The sequence below is a fragment of the Rhodnius prolixus genome, unplaced genomic scaffold, assembly GCF_049639745.1.
Source record: "Rhodnius prolixus isolate KJV_2025 unplaced genomic scaffold, Rpr scaffold_11, whole genome shotgun sequence".
In the NCBI taxonomy this organism is placed as follows: Eukaryota; Metazoa; Arthropoda; class Insecta; order Hemiptera; family Reduviidae; genus Rhodnius; species Rhodnius prolixus.
Genome location: NW_027411625.1, coordinates 1310676 through 1324784, shown reverse-complemented (window position 1 = coordinate 1324784; position 14109 = coordinate 1310676). Strand labels below are relative to the sequence as shown.

Genomic DNA, 14109 nt, shown 5'->3' with positions numbered 1-14109 from the left:
AAATACTCAAAAGCTAAATGTTATTATATAAGAATATAATATGTATACTTAATATGGAAGTTGTTAGAGCCATGAAATTCATTTATTAATGTCTCATTTTTGCAAAATTTACTCGAAATCGTCTTCAAAGATTTTTACGAAAACCTAGTATATATTTATAGACACTACCGCTCACATTTGTCCGTAGAAGCTCATTTGAGAAAAGTTTAAGAGAAGCTAACACTTGGTCTGTCGACCATATTTAGTATATTCACTACAATTTCTTATTAATTACTCTCATACTTTCAGTCTGTGATTATATTTGATTATGAAAAGATTTATGCTATAAAAAACATAATCCAGTTGAATTCGAGCGTTTTTGCAACATTACTATAACACGGTATAGAATCAACCACTTATCTACTCCTATAACTAATGAATTAGAGGGGTATGACTCTTTTTTTAAAGGCTGGTCAGTCTTTTGAGGAAATAAAAAGTAATTTGAGTTGAGAAAGCTTGATTCCGGTTTTCCTCCGATCATACTTTCAAAACTTAAGTGACAGTTTCATTAAATAAATTGTTACATGCAAGTTAGATTTATTTCAACAATTCGAAATAAACAAAAACTACGAACTTTCGGGCCAACCAGAGTGTCCGCCTCTCGGAGAGAATGATTTAAAAAAGAAGTAAAGCTTGAGTGAAGTGGTAGAGATGGGTGTAATTCTGGCCCCTACGGTCGTGTGATGATCAGTGGGTGTAATAACTTACAGTGATGAGGAGCACCTAGAACGTGCAAACTCCTTTTTGACCGAAAACCACACTTTTTTCGTTAATGGAAAAATAGCTCCACTTCAACAAGATATCGCAAGGTCTCCAACATCAGTAATCGAAGATGATTTTTGAGCTTCTCCTTTGCATAGCTTCTAGCTTCTCAGACATGACAGTGGCACCTTAAGAATTCCACTTCTTGCGCTTCAGAGACCCTTTTCTTTATGTAGCAATATTATTTACTAATACGGAGAAGATGAAAACGGGATTTTTGGCGTTTCCCCCTCAAAAGATAGCTCATATTGTCAAAAGTTCCCAGATTGACTCAGCTTACAAAAAATAATGGAGGAAAAAACCAATTTTGATCTGTAATGTGAAAAACGTATTGACTTTTGTTACACGCGGTAATTAGAAATGACTCTAATTGAACTGTTATGAAACAATAAAGGTGGTTTGATGACAAAAACATAACAAAATTAAGAGTTGTGATTAATCTCTTTGCTTCTAATTTTACTAGTATATAATTGGCCGAACCAGTTCAGTTAGTACTTTTTAACATAACTAAACTTCTACTCTAAAGAAGTAATATTATTATTATTTTCCAGGTGGGTTTGAAAGTACAAGCCATGATAAGACCACTTGAAGATTTCGCAGTACCTTATTCACCAGAACCAGCAAAAGTACAGAAACCAGTTATAGCAGCTAATGATACAAACAACAGTAGCAAATCAGGCAGCGATTTTACGTTCGAGAGTTTTATTGAACAAGATTTAGAGCCCAATGAAACTGAAAGTGATAATCTATTGGATCTAACGAATACACCGTTGCGCCTAAATGAGGTATGAAGTTTTTTTCGGTTTCACTTATCTTATGTAAGAGGAAGTACTGCGGTCGTACAGATCTTCGGATTAGAATTTTTTTTTGTTTCACAGAAAAATGTTTTGGCGTCCTCCTTTATCTTAAAAAGGAGATTTTATTAGGTTTTATTTATGTTTGCGTATGTGGTCAGGTTTTGTTTTGTTTTTGTTTTTACTGTAATGGAGATTTGTACAACAAAACAGAAATGAATGCAACCAGTAAAACAGTAGACTGGTGGATAGTTCATAAATGAGTGTGCTAATTGGCTATAGGCCAAAATCACAACTGTCCTATTGGTGTAACCTCTGCGAAAATATGGACAATTATCGTACTCAGCTACCTCGTCTGTTGTGCACAATTACAGCTATCTAGCTTTCTTTTTGAAGTAGATATAAGTTGATAAAATTTGGGAGTTTTACATTTCATTTATAATTCGAATTGCTATATCAAGTCGACCAAAGCTATTGTTAATGGCTCCAACCCACTCCTTAAATCATTGGCTTCTCTTCCTAATCTTTTCCTTTATAATATCCCAATAAAATATTGTTCCTCTGTGAAATGCCTTGGTATAACTTTTGATCAAAATCTATCTTGGAAAAACCATGTTTCCCAAATCTCTCGTCGTTCCATCCATATCCTAAAGCAGTTTAATAGTTCCCGTCACCTTTTTCCAATTAAGACTCGGCAACTCCTAGTTTCCTCTCTTATATTCCCCCATTTCGACTATGGTTGCTTAGTGTATGGCAGTCTTTCTGGTGATATTGAAGCTAAGCTCAAGCGCCTCATGAACTGCTTTATAAGATTTATTTTCAGCATTTCCAAAGACTCTCGCATTTCGCACTGCCATGATGAGTTGAAGTGGCTTTTTCCTGTCTATCGCCGCCAATATTTTTTGGCTTCATTCCTTTTTCAAGTCATCCAGTCTCAAAGGCCTTCCTATATTTTTCAACTCCTTAAGTTTAAATCCTCGATACATTCCCGTAATACCAGATCTCGCTCATCCGATCTCTATATTCCCTCTCACCGTACCTCATCCTTTGATAAATCCTTCCTAATACGTGCTACCTCTCTCTGGAACTCCTTACCATCATCTGTCCGCCATGCTCCTACCCTATCTATCTTTAAATCCCGTCTATTCAGTTATCTCCTTTCTATTCAGCTTCCTCCGAAATTTTAATTGTTTAAATTTATTTTCTTAATTTTTATTGTTATTTTGATTTTCACTTTTTGTAATTACTTATTTATATATTTTCTGTTTAATAACAGGCCAAACTATTAAGGCCTCTATTTGTACCTGTGTTTATTCTTAGGGGACAATTGTCCCAGAATAATAAATTTCTTTTCTATTCTATCTCCTGTCCTATTAATGTAATCTCAGCGAAAATATGAGTAATTATAGTGCTCATTATACGGGCCATAAAAGTGTTCAAGGCGGGCCAAATTCGGCCCGCGGGGCGTGGGTTGGTTATCCTTGCTCAAGACAATACACTTAGAACAAATTTCCTGCAGTTCTAAAAATCTCGAAAACTTAAGTTCAAGAGGTTAAAAATTGGTGAATTTAAACTTTTCTCTGAAGTTTCATTTCTAGGTCTTAAAAAAATTAGAAATTTATTTCATTAAGTATGTCATTATTAATTCAACAAATGCAATTTTATTCTGCAGGCACCTCCTGGTACGGTCTATTGGCGAGGTATGTTTCAACTAAACACGCCGCTCTATCCAACAGTCCATGGAGTGGCCCAGATAAATGAAGATGCATTTGATTATAACTTTATTATGTTTCTTTCATTTCCATTTGGGCAACTTAAGATGACTGATGATCTAACTTATGTAAGTATTTTTATAACAAGTTCTATCTACCTCAGTCTTAAGAGAAAGCTCAAGCTGTTAAATATAATTTTAAACTATTTAACTTGTGGTTTGTATTCTTTATTGTTATACATTGAGCTTTTATAGTTTTGAAACCATGTAAAAATTCTTTATTTGAAGAATATTTATTAAGAGGTTGTGAACTGCTGTAGCAAAAAGAACCAAATGTTTTTATTTTCTTATTTTTTTATTGAAAAATTCAGTTTTTTTGAATGGTTATAAGCTCAGGCTTTCCTGCTTCAGTTTTTCTTCTTTTTTCTTTTTGTTGCAGAAAGATTTTTTAAACGTTCAAAATTATATGAAGGTGCAGACAACATGTAAATGTCTTGAGGAACTAGAGAGCGGATTCAATATAAAAGGTTCTTTTGGTGAATATGTTAATTCGAGACATGAAACTGTAAGGGAGATTTTACATTTGAATTCCGAGTTAGATATAGTGGGTAAAGTATATAACACGAGCTACAAGGTAAGTTGTACTTGTTAAATGTATAAATGCACACTTCTGATAATAATAATAATAATCCCAGGGAAGGGATTAGCTATGAGGTTAGCATACTGGACTCCCACGCGGAGGTCCCGGGTTCGAATCCAGCAGCTGACCCTTAGATTTTCTCTCCTAGGAGCTTCTTACAGCTCACGGTCCGGTGATGGACAGTGTTGTCTGTAACGAGAGAACACTGTCCGGAGGCCGGCAGTGCACTGGAAAAAGCTCCGGGCGCTAATGACCTCAGCTGTTGATGCGCCAAAAAAAAAAAAAAAAAAAAAATAATAATAATAAGGGAAGGGATTAGCTATGAGGTTAGCATACTGGACTCCCACGCGGAGGTCCCGGGTTCGAATCCAGCAGCTGACCCTTAGATTTTCTCTTCCTAGGAGCTTCTTACAGCTCACTGTCCGGTGATGGACAGTGTTATCTGTAACGAGAGAACACTGTCCGGAGGCCGGCAGTGCACTGGAAAAAGCTCCGGGCGCTAATGACTTCAGCTGTTGATGCGCCAAAAAAAAAAAAAATAATAATAACAATAATAATAAATAATAATAATAATGATAAGTTATTGCAACATTACACTGATCGAAGATAAGGTATTAGCTACGCGGTTAGCTTATTAAATTCCTACGCTGAGATCCGAGGTTCGAATCCAGCTGCTGGCCCTTGGATTTTCTCTTCCAATCTAATCCTAAAAATATATCATTTAATCAATTTTTTTTTATATTTCAGGGCAATACAGAAATGGAATATGACTTTTTCCCTTTTAATGACTATTACACTGAGGGAGTATACAACGCATCTTTGTTGATCAAAACTCCTTTTAAGATACTTAATCACACTTATTTTAATGCTAATTTAATGACAGAAAATCCAAACTATTCTGGAAATATTACGATAGAAATTAATAATAATACATTGAGTTTGGACGGAACGGTAGAAGTGAGTTTTAACATATTTTAAATATTAAACCTCAATACTTCTTTTCTTAGCTGTTCTTCATATTTATGAGAATATTTTTATATCATATTAGAGATTAAGAGATCCTTTTGGTACCTGGAATTACTGTGTTTTGCTATGGAAGCATAATCTGTTCTAAGAGGCACTAAAGCACTCTGCTCGAACATTGCCCCATTCAATATTAGCAGATTCATCAATAATATTAGCAGGATACGAGGCGAGGAATTTGTCTAATGCTAAATTTCACCATCAATTGGAAGAAACGTTGAAGGAATCATTATTTTTACATTTCACCCAAACAGTTGCCAGTTAAATACAAAGAAATGTAAAAATAGTTTGTACTCATTTCATTGTGCTAAAAGTTTATCGTTTCTGTTGATTCCAGGTTGATGAAAAATATTTAGCTTCAAACATAGGAGCAAAAATACATTTGAACTTTTTCACATTACCGATGTGTAGAATTATTCTACATAAAGATTTTACAGATGTGGAAAAAAAAATTAATCTAGGCTTGGCATTACCAAATGAAAGAGGTGTAAGTATTTGTATTACCTTTTAACACTCTCGTAAGGAGGAAGTATTTACCTGTTTTTATCAATTAATAATTAAACTTTGCATTAACAATAACGATGTCTTATTTGTTGAGAAAAGATAATGTCAGTTTTAAGCAATTAATAATATCACTATGTTTTGTAACATTTATCAATGAACATTTTAATTTATTTTGGAGTTCTGGGGCAGCTAAAATGTCATGCTTCTTTCAAAAGTAGTTCTATTGTAGAGGAACTATATGTTTACACATACTTTTGTAACATTAGAAATGTGAAGACAGTTTGTTAGAATTGTTAGAATTACATATTTTTCCAGGATGCTCTAGTAAATTATGGTGTTGGCGGGATGTGGCAATATGAAAGTCCTAACTTCATGAAATATGTTTTGGAAATTGTTACGCCATACCCAGCGATTGGTAAAATTAAAGGCAGTATTGAATTTTCAAATGATGAAGGAAGTGATACCTCTTATTTACAAGCGTATTTGAAATATTCGAATAGAACTGAAATTAGAGCATCTAGTGTATTGAATCGCAATGCTGTTAGATTTAATATAGATTCTACATATGAAATTGTTAAGTTAGTATCTATTTTAGTATTATCATTTTATTTTTATACTACAATATTCTTCAAAGAAAGTAATTAGATGTATGAAAATTAGACAAATCTTTAGTTTTAAGGCAATAGAACCTTGTCTACATTGCATGAGAATTAGCGGTAATAACTGTGAATGATGCGTACAAAATTTTGTTGGTTCAATATTTTGAAATGGTGTTTACAAAATCACACTTAGAGCTAGAAATAATCTAAAGAATAAAAAACCCAGGAAATAGCAATAGGCTCATAATTTTATATTTTCTTAAAAGAAATAAATTAAGAAAAACATTCATGGAACCCATAAAACTAAAAAAAAAAAAAATTAAGTTTTGTAAGTAAAGAGATTGACAACTACCAAAGTTTCTGGGACTTTTTTCTGTTTTAACATTGTTTAACGGGGTACTATAGAGGGGACCTGTGACCATCATAGGTTCAATGTATCCCTACTAGTGATATATAAGACTAAACCATCTATAACATGTCCTTCAAATTTAAATAACTGAGGAACCTAAGTTGCTGGGAGGGTTTTAGAGAGGGTATATTCTTATTCAATTTCTAGTATCTACACAGGCCCGCATTGGATGCTCTAGATTTTATTTCTCTTACTCCTCTTAAAAAAGAAAATACTGGAATCGTGCAGATTTTCGAATTTGAGTTTTCCGGTGAGGGAAAGTGTTTTTTCAAGTTAGTCTGGAAAATGTCTGTATGCAACCATTTTAATTCAAAAAATACAATTATCTCTAAAAAGTAAGAGTAATGTACGCATACTTTTAAGGAAGGTTATTATTAATATTATGAATATATAGTTTTCGTGACCGCAAATTGTTAAACTTAGGATGGAAGATTTGCGAGGAATCGGTCAAATAATATATTTGTCGAAACGTTGGCAAAAAGACGAGTTGTTTTATTTGACCGATTCCTCGCAAATCTTCCATCCTAAGTTATTATTATTATTAAGGGTCTGCATTTATGCGAAGGACCGGGATTTCAAATACTGTTGGCGCCTGAATATCCTAAAATTATGAGTTTGAAGGAAATCTGCATCATATTACCAAATAGATTCTCCACTTTAAGATATTTCTTTAATCTGGGAATACCTATTATACACCAGTTTTTCAAAAAAAATGTATTTGAAACATTTTCCCTGGTAACTTAATTTATATTGGTTTTTTAAGATAAGGGTGAAGATACACTCTTCAATTCAGTGATAGTTTTTGTTCAAACACAGCATAATATTAACTTCTGATTACCTAATTTTATTCAAAATTCTTAGTTGGAAGATGTATAGCTCTGTCATCTTCAAGTTTCTCTGCTAGTCGCATTTCATTCGGTTTCATTTGAACTTGAACATAATATATGTTAGGCCTCTCAGTTTGTTTGTTTGTTTCGTGGAAGCTTAATAATTCATCTTCCTAAAATAGAATCCTAGACCATGTTTTTAGTACAAATTTTAAGTTTAAAAAAATTAATTCATTTATAGCGAAGAGAAGAATCATTTTAGTGATTTTTTTTCAGAAAAATTATTATAAATGGAAAATTTACGAATAAAGAAGGTTCAAACAATTTTGATGCAGTATATAGTTCTGATAGGGAATACAAGTTGGTTGGATTGGCAACGGTGATACCAAATCATCCATTTATGGTATGTTATACTTTTCTTGCATGATGCAGCTCACTTGCTAAAACTTATAAAAAGATTATTCACTTATGTAATAAAAAAAATGAGTTCAGTAGTTATTAAATAATAATAATAATAAGTTATTGCAACATTACACTGATCGAAGAGAAGGTATTAGCTACGCGGTTAGCGTATTGGATTCCTACGCGGAGATCCCGGGTACGAATCCAACTGCTGACCCTTAGATTTTCTCTTCCTAGGAGCTTCTTACAGTTCACTATCCAGAGATGGACAGTGTTTTCTGTAACGAGAGAATACTCTCCGGAGGCCAGCAGTGCATGAAAAAAAGCTCTGGGTTCCAATGGCCTCAGATGCGTCTTATATACAAATATTGTTTTCATACTGATTTAGCTCCGGAAATACATTTTTTCAAATAAATATTTGGCGCGATTTTTTTAAATTTTTTAAATTGGTGAGTTTAATAAGCATAACTTAGAACAGAAAGTTGCTGAAAGTTCCATTTTATTTTTTCGTCTATTTTCATTTCCTTCTCAGGAAGAAAAAAAATAGTTTTCGTGCCTCTCAAATGAATATTAAAAATTTAATTTCTCTGGCTTGAAAATTGCTTGGCTAGGGTCTACAGCGATCTTGACGCCCTGAGTTGCACAGTGCAAACATATGAAGTATTACATTTTCTGCCCAAATTTCCGAACTTGCTTTTCATAGATTTCCTGTTGTTAGCACCCAACATTTCGCCAATGGAGTGTTGTTTTGAACAAGCAAATGCAGAGCAAGTAACGCACTAATAAATAGGCTTTGAGCCAATGATGTTGGAATACTTTTTGCGTCTTAATTAAAAATTAAAATAAAAAAGTAAAGTTGAAATCTCGGTTTCTTTTACACGATCCCAAAACACGTATTTCCGATGCAAACTTTCTTTGAGAAGATCGTGATACTTCTTCTTTTTTTTCTTTTTTTAAAAAAATAAATATGTTTATCATTTTGTACAGTTTTTGGCGCTCCAAAGGCCGAGCGGTTAGAGGCGAGGCCCGCAAAGCTGTGAAGTATTGGTTATACTCTATAAAAGTTTCGATTTTCGGTCTAGAATATTATTTATGTGAAATTTTTTTGCACAGTATTTTTGCCAGTGGCTTTCATCCTCGTCATCTAATATTTCGTCCAAACTTAGAACAATAAAACGCTGTACAATTATAATACTTTGTACAACTTTCAATAAGTTAATATATTTTTTAGGTAAAAGTTAAACTTTATAAAACTAAAGAAAATGAGGAACTGTTGGATGCTGTGCTGAACATTAACAAGAAACAAGGTGGGTACGAGATAAGTGCCTCACTACAACGACATGGACACACATTTAACCTGGACTGTGATTTTATAGAGCTTGGCAACGAAGGGAAACAATTTGATGTAATGGTAAGTGTTCATGAAAGGGTCAATTCCCGGCCTTTAATTGAATTGCCAGCAGTTTGAATTGACCTAGTTTAACTGAATCGACTTAAACAGATATTTATAAAAAAAAAAGGCAACTTTAGAATTCCTATAGTTTTAGAGAACATGATCTACTCATATTTAAAATAACCTTGAAAGTATTTATAAAGTTAAATAAATTAACTAACATAAATATTATTAATTATAGTAGAGAAGTGTCAAGAAATTAAGTTTTTCTAATTAACACCAATATTATTGCCTCTTTTATGCGAAAGTGATCATACATTTCATGACATTATAACTGTAATCACAGAGGCTTTGCAGTCCTCTAATTCTTAACATCTCTCGCATAACAGACCAGTCATCTTCATAATTTGGTATGAATGTACAGCACAAAAGGCATGATTAATTTCAATCCCTTTATTATTGCTAATGGTGGTGTTAAATGATAATTCAGAAATCTCATTACTAACTGATCTAACTACATCTATAATTTAAATAAAAGATTAAGTATTACTGAACGATAAGTGAATATTGGTAATGGTTGCTGATGCATAAATATTCGTATAATAATTATTTAATTCACAACATATCGGGTAAGTTGTTACTTCCAGCTCATTTTGCTGGGAGTGCTTTTTTTCCTAGCACAGCTCTAATTCGTCTTTATTTATTTGCCTTGCTAGCGTCAAGTGTTGGGGATCGAATTTTAATAAAAGCACAGCTCAAAAAACCGAAGATTGCAAATAATTCAAATTTGTAATTTCGTTTTAGCCAAAAATAATCAACCAAAAGTGCTGAACGATTATAATATAACGCTCATACGATGAGGGAACTTTGTTCCTGTCTTTTGTTACGATTATTTTGTTTGAGAATTTCTTGGAGTACTACATGCATACACATCTTGATTTCCTTATCTGTCTTTTTATTGTGATGAACCTTTGCAATATTAAAGCCAAATAAAATTTAGTAAAAAATTGCAAGAATAAATTGCCGGTTCAAAATGTGTAAATACATTGAAAGGTTACTGTTTTCCACCAATTTTTATTTTGTCAAGTCTGGATTTATTGTTTCATTTTTTTTTTTTTTTATTCTGCTCTGTTTAATAGCTGTCAACATCATATCCTGATTACGAATCGTTGACACTAAGAACACTGCTCCTAAACAAGAACTACGAGCTGATGATGTCTAAAGTAAAGGGCCGAGTCGTCTCCAAATTCATCGCTTCAGATTTGTCTTTAAATGTCAATATTTCGTGAGTTATTATTATTATTATCTGTTATTAATGTTTGTCGAGCTAATTAAATTGGAATAATATGTGTAATCGCTTATAAGAAAAAAAGGTTTGGGCAATATTTACTTTTCAGTCAGACTTATACTTAAAGAATAATTTTACTCTTTTTTTTTTTTAATTGAATAATTACAAGCCTATAAAAAAAGGTAATTAGTTAAAAAAGAAGAAGTCAGTTAGCAAAATTTTCCTATATTTCTATTTTAAGAGGCGACAACTATTGTATATGTTATATAAAATTTATTTTTTACTTATTCTTTTAGATTAAAAGAAGACGCAGGAATTGTTGACATGGTACTGCTGACAGATAATTTACTAGCAAATGCTAAAATCACTTGGATATTTAATTGGGTAGAGAACATTTGGATGAACGTTGACGGCGAACTAACATATGAAGATGTAACTAAGGAATTAGTATCAAAATTACATGTTTGGAACGTTGATTCTAAATATCAGAAAACTTCCTTTAATGTTGATGTCAATTATAATAATTATGATTGGTGGTATGAATATTTTTAAACTCAAGATTCACTAAATATAAATCTATATTATTAAATTATATTCTCTCATTATTAAAATACAGTAAGTGTAAGTGGGACTGTAATCAAAGCGCACATGTTCACGGACGATGTAGTTTTCTTGGCTAATAGTATTTCTAGTGCTAGAAAAAAAGTATTAATGTTTTGGAAATACGAGCAGTGGAAGTTCTCTTTCAATCTGAGAATCTCTATAGTTATGGTTTTCTAGCGAGGGAACAGACTTGCTTATACAGACCACTGGTTTTATAAGAACACTTCTCTTGAAGTGATGTATCTATTTATATGTAAATCTCCTGGCGTCACTTTATTTTGTAGTCGATTCATTTAAAAAAAAAAACCTTTTTGAACGAAAAAAATTTCTAGATTAAATTAGCGATCAATATAATTTGATGCGATTTCATTAATGATAATTAACCTGATCTCTCTTTCAGAGCAAAATTAAATTTATTTAATGCAGTTTGTCGAGCCATCCGTAATTACTCTTATTACTAACAAACACTTTGCTTAATTTCACGTTTACCTTGAAAACTCCCTAAGATTTATTATTTATTTTCCCATTGCTTTCATGTAAAATGAATTTTGAGAATCATGAATCTTTCTCAATATAAGATTGCCCAGAATTGTAGTGCTTGAAATCAATAGCCGTGCCTGTTGTGGTTTCATCATTGGAATTCGATAGCTCAGAGCCATTATTGTGATTTTTTACTTTTCATTGCGTAGTATTTTAATGAATTGATAATGAAGATAAAAAAAATATAGTTCAGAGAAATAAAGTTCACGAAAGGAGACTGCATTTGTGCATGAAGCCGATTAAGAATAAATAATATTTTACTACACTTTTTTGTTTAAACATGAGTTAATCGCTACAAGGGCCACAAATTTTGCAAAGTTGCTTTAAATAGTGGTAAACATTCTTTATTCTGATTACCAACGTTCTTGCGTTTAATTTATAGATAATATTTACATAATAATTACATATATTATATGTAAAGAATTTAACTTAAATGCAATATTTTTTTAGGCTCTGTTCAAATGCGACTCTACTTTTTCCAAAATGGAGTGATATTCAATTCGCAGCATTTGTTATCCTACCTTACAGTGGTTTAGAACCAGCACACCGACTGCTCGGAAAATTAAAATACCAGGATGACTTCACATACGCTGCGCACATCATCAATTATATCTCTACAACGGCTAATTTTGACTTTCAAACACTTAGTGAGGTAAACATAAAACTCTAACTTACTTATTGCTTAATTATCTCAGTGCTGTTAAAAGATTAACATGGCATTTGTTATAAAAAATAAAATAAATAAATCAGAAAGCCATGAGTGGCAACCCAACATTTAATGCGACTCCCTTAGTGGTCTATCGTATATTCGTAGACTATAGGCGAGTGTGAAATGTACTGTTTTCTAAGTCCGTGTAACGCGCCTTAAATACAAAAAAAAATATGAGTGCGTCTGAACTTTTTTTGTACTAGATCTAGTGGGCAACATATTATTGGTATGAAACAATATGAATTTATAATTATATTTTTTTAAAGCTTATTTCAACAAAATATAGTACAAAAGGAGCATTTCTAGTACAAACTGGAAAACACAAGATTTATGATAATTTTTTAATCAAACATCACGGTCAGACTTCTAATGTATGGAATCTTTTACAATCAACCAATATGGAACATGATCTTTTGTTGGAATTGGTTTATAAAAATGTAAATCCAGCTCAACACGCTAAGTAAGTATTAAATTTTGGATTAATTAGGAAATAATAAATGGCTGGATTAGCAATAATATTAGTTGTAACAAAATTTTCATTTCTTATCAAGTGGCTTTAATCTGACCGATTAGAATTTCCAATTAAATCAAATTTTGCTTTCATTTTCAGTCTGAAAAGTCAGAATTTAGCAATAATAATGACTTAGATACATTTTACATGGTATTGGGGCTCTAAAAAAAAATTTGAGCGTTTTGTTTCTCTAATTCCTTAATAATGCTTTTTATTGTTTAACGACTATGTGACATGTTTACCCTTTAAATTTGGTACCCTTTTCAATTTTAGTTTGTTGATACCAGCTTATAGTAATTAAAGTAACAAAAGCAGTTTAAAAAATGTGGAAGTGTTGAATCGAATAATTCAGGCGATTTTTCGGATTCTACTTTAAACTAGACTATGAAGTAAAAGAAAAAATGCATACTGAATCCGATGAAGCATTCTTTATTTGTGCTTCAAACTATTTAGAGAGAGTGTAAGCAATCTTCGACCTATGAAGGATTTAACACTTCTGAAGGTAGATGTACAAACAAGAGAGTTTTACTAGCAACAGAAAACTGGTAGCTGCAAGTCTTGCATGCTTCCCAGACTCTTTCTAATATTTGACATTAACATCCGTCCCTAAAAGCCGACTCGAAGGCAAAAACCTTTTCTGCCAACTTACTGGGATTTTTTTGTTTCACCCAATAATCATTACTTGAGATAAAAAAAAAAGTGCCAACATAACACGCAAGCCAAACATAATGGAAGATTTGAATTCTGAGCTTCTCTCTCAACAAGCTTTTAGCCCAGTCGTGACTATCTTTGATTTTCATCTTTTGTGCTCTGTGAAGCACATACTGACGGTAAAAAATACAGAGAATACAGATGAGAACAGGCTTCTGGTATAAGAAGGGCTGCAAATTGTGATCCACAGATCGGTTCAAGTTACAGGAAATAATGGCCTGTAATGCAAGGAGTATGCCTTATAAAAGAATAAACAAACTATTGTTTAATTTTAAGGTGTAAAAGGAAGATTTTGTTGTACTCTTAAATTTTTACTTTATTTTCCTTAAATTAAAGTACCATTTAGTCTTTGCTCTAATTTTACAAGATATAATCGACAAATAATCCAAATATTTTCATTCTTATTACTCAGAAAAACATATGCAACCATTTCCTGGGGATTGTCCAGGTACTGTGGTGACAGAATCCTTGAAATTAAGTATCAGTATCTCTGCACGAGTTTAACTAACTAAATTTGTGGAAAACAATTGGTAGTCAATTTAGAATTAAAGAAAATAATCTCTGTATGACGGTTAAAATCACTGATACTGACAAATATTAATTTATACTTTGTATATATTTTTTAAATGTATTGTTCATAGCTT

At 32.2% G+C, this 14109-nt stretch overlaps 1 protein-coding gene across 4 annotated transcripts in view; it reads left to right on the top strand.

Annotated features, from left to right (window-relative positions):
* The window catches only part of Apoltp (Apolipoprotein lipid transfer particle), an 87748-nt gene that overhangs the window by 42636 nt on the left and 31003 nt on the right, over nt 1-14109 (top strand). For all 4 annotated transcript variants that reach the window (XR_012461421.1, XM_074137993.1, XM_074137992.1 and 1 more), the window contains 12 exons: nt 1353-1586; nt 3268-3435; nt 3746-3940; nt 4694-4903; nt 5307-5456; nt 5789-6051; nt 7585-7711; nt 8942-9121; nt 10243-10388; nt 10688-10927; nt 11985-12186; nt 12510-12703. Coding sequence is in view for 3 of the 4 variants with exons in the window: in XM_074137993.1 (XP_073994094.1) it covers nt 1353-1586; nt 3268-3435; nt 3746-3940; nt 4694-4903; nt 5307-5456; nt 5789-6051; nt 7585-7711; nt 8942-9121; nt 10243-10388; nt 10688-10927; nt 11985-12186; nt 12510-12703 (2309 nt within the window). In the remaining variant the exon portion in view is untranslated. The remainder of the gene's footprint in view (nt 1-1352; nt 1587-3267; nt 3436-3745; nt 3941-4693; nt 4904-5306; nt 5457-5788; nt 6052-7584; nt 7712-8941; nt 9122-10242; nt 10389-10687; nt 10928-11984; nt 12187-12509; nt 12704-14109) is intronic.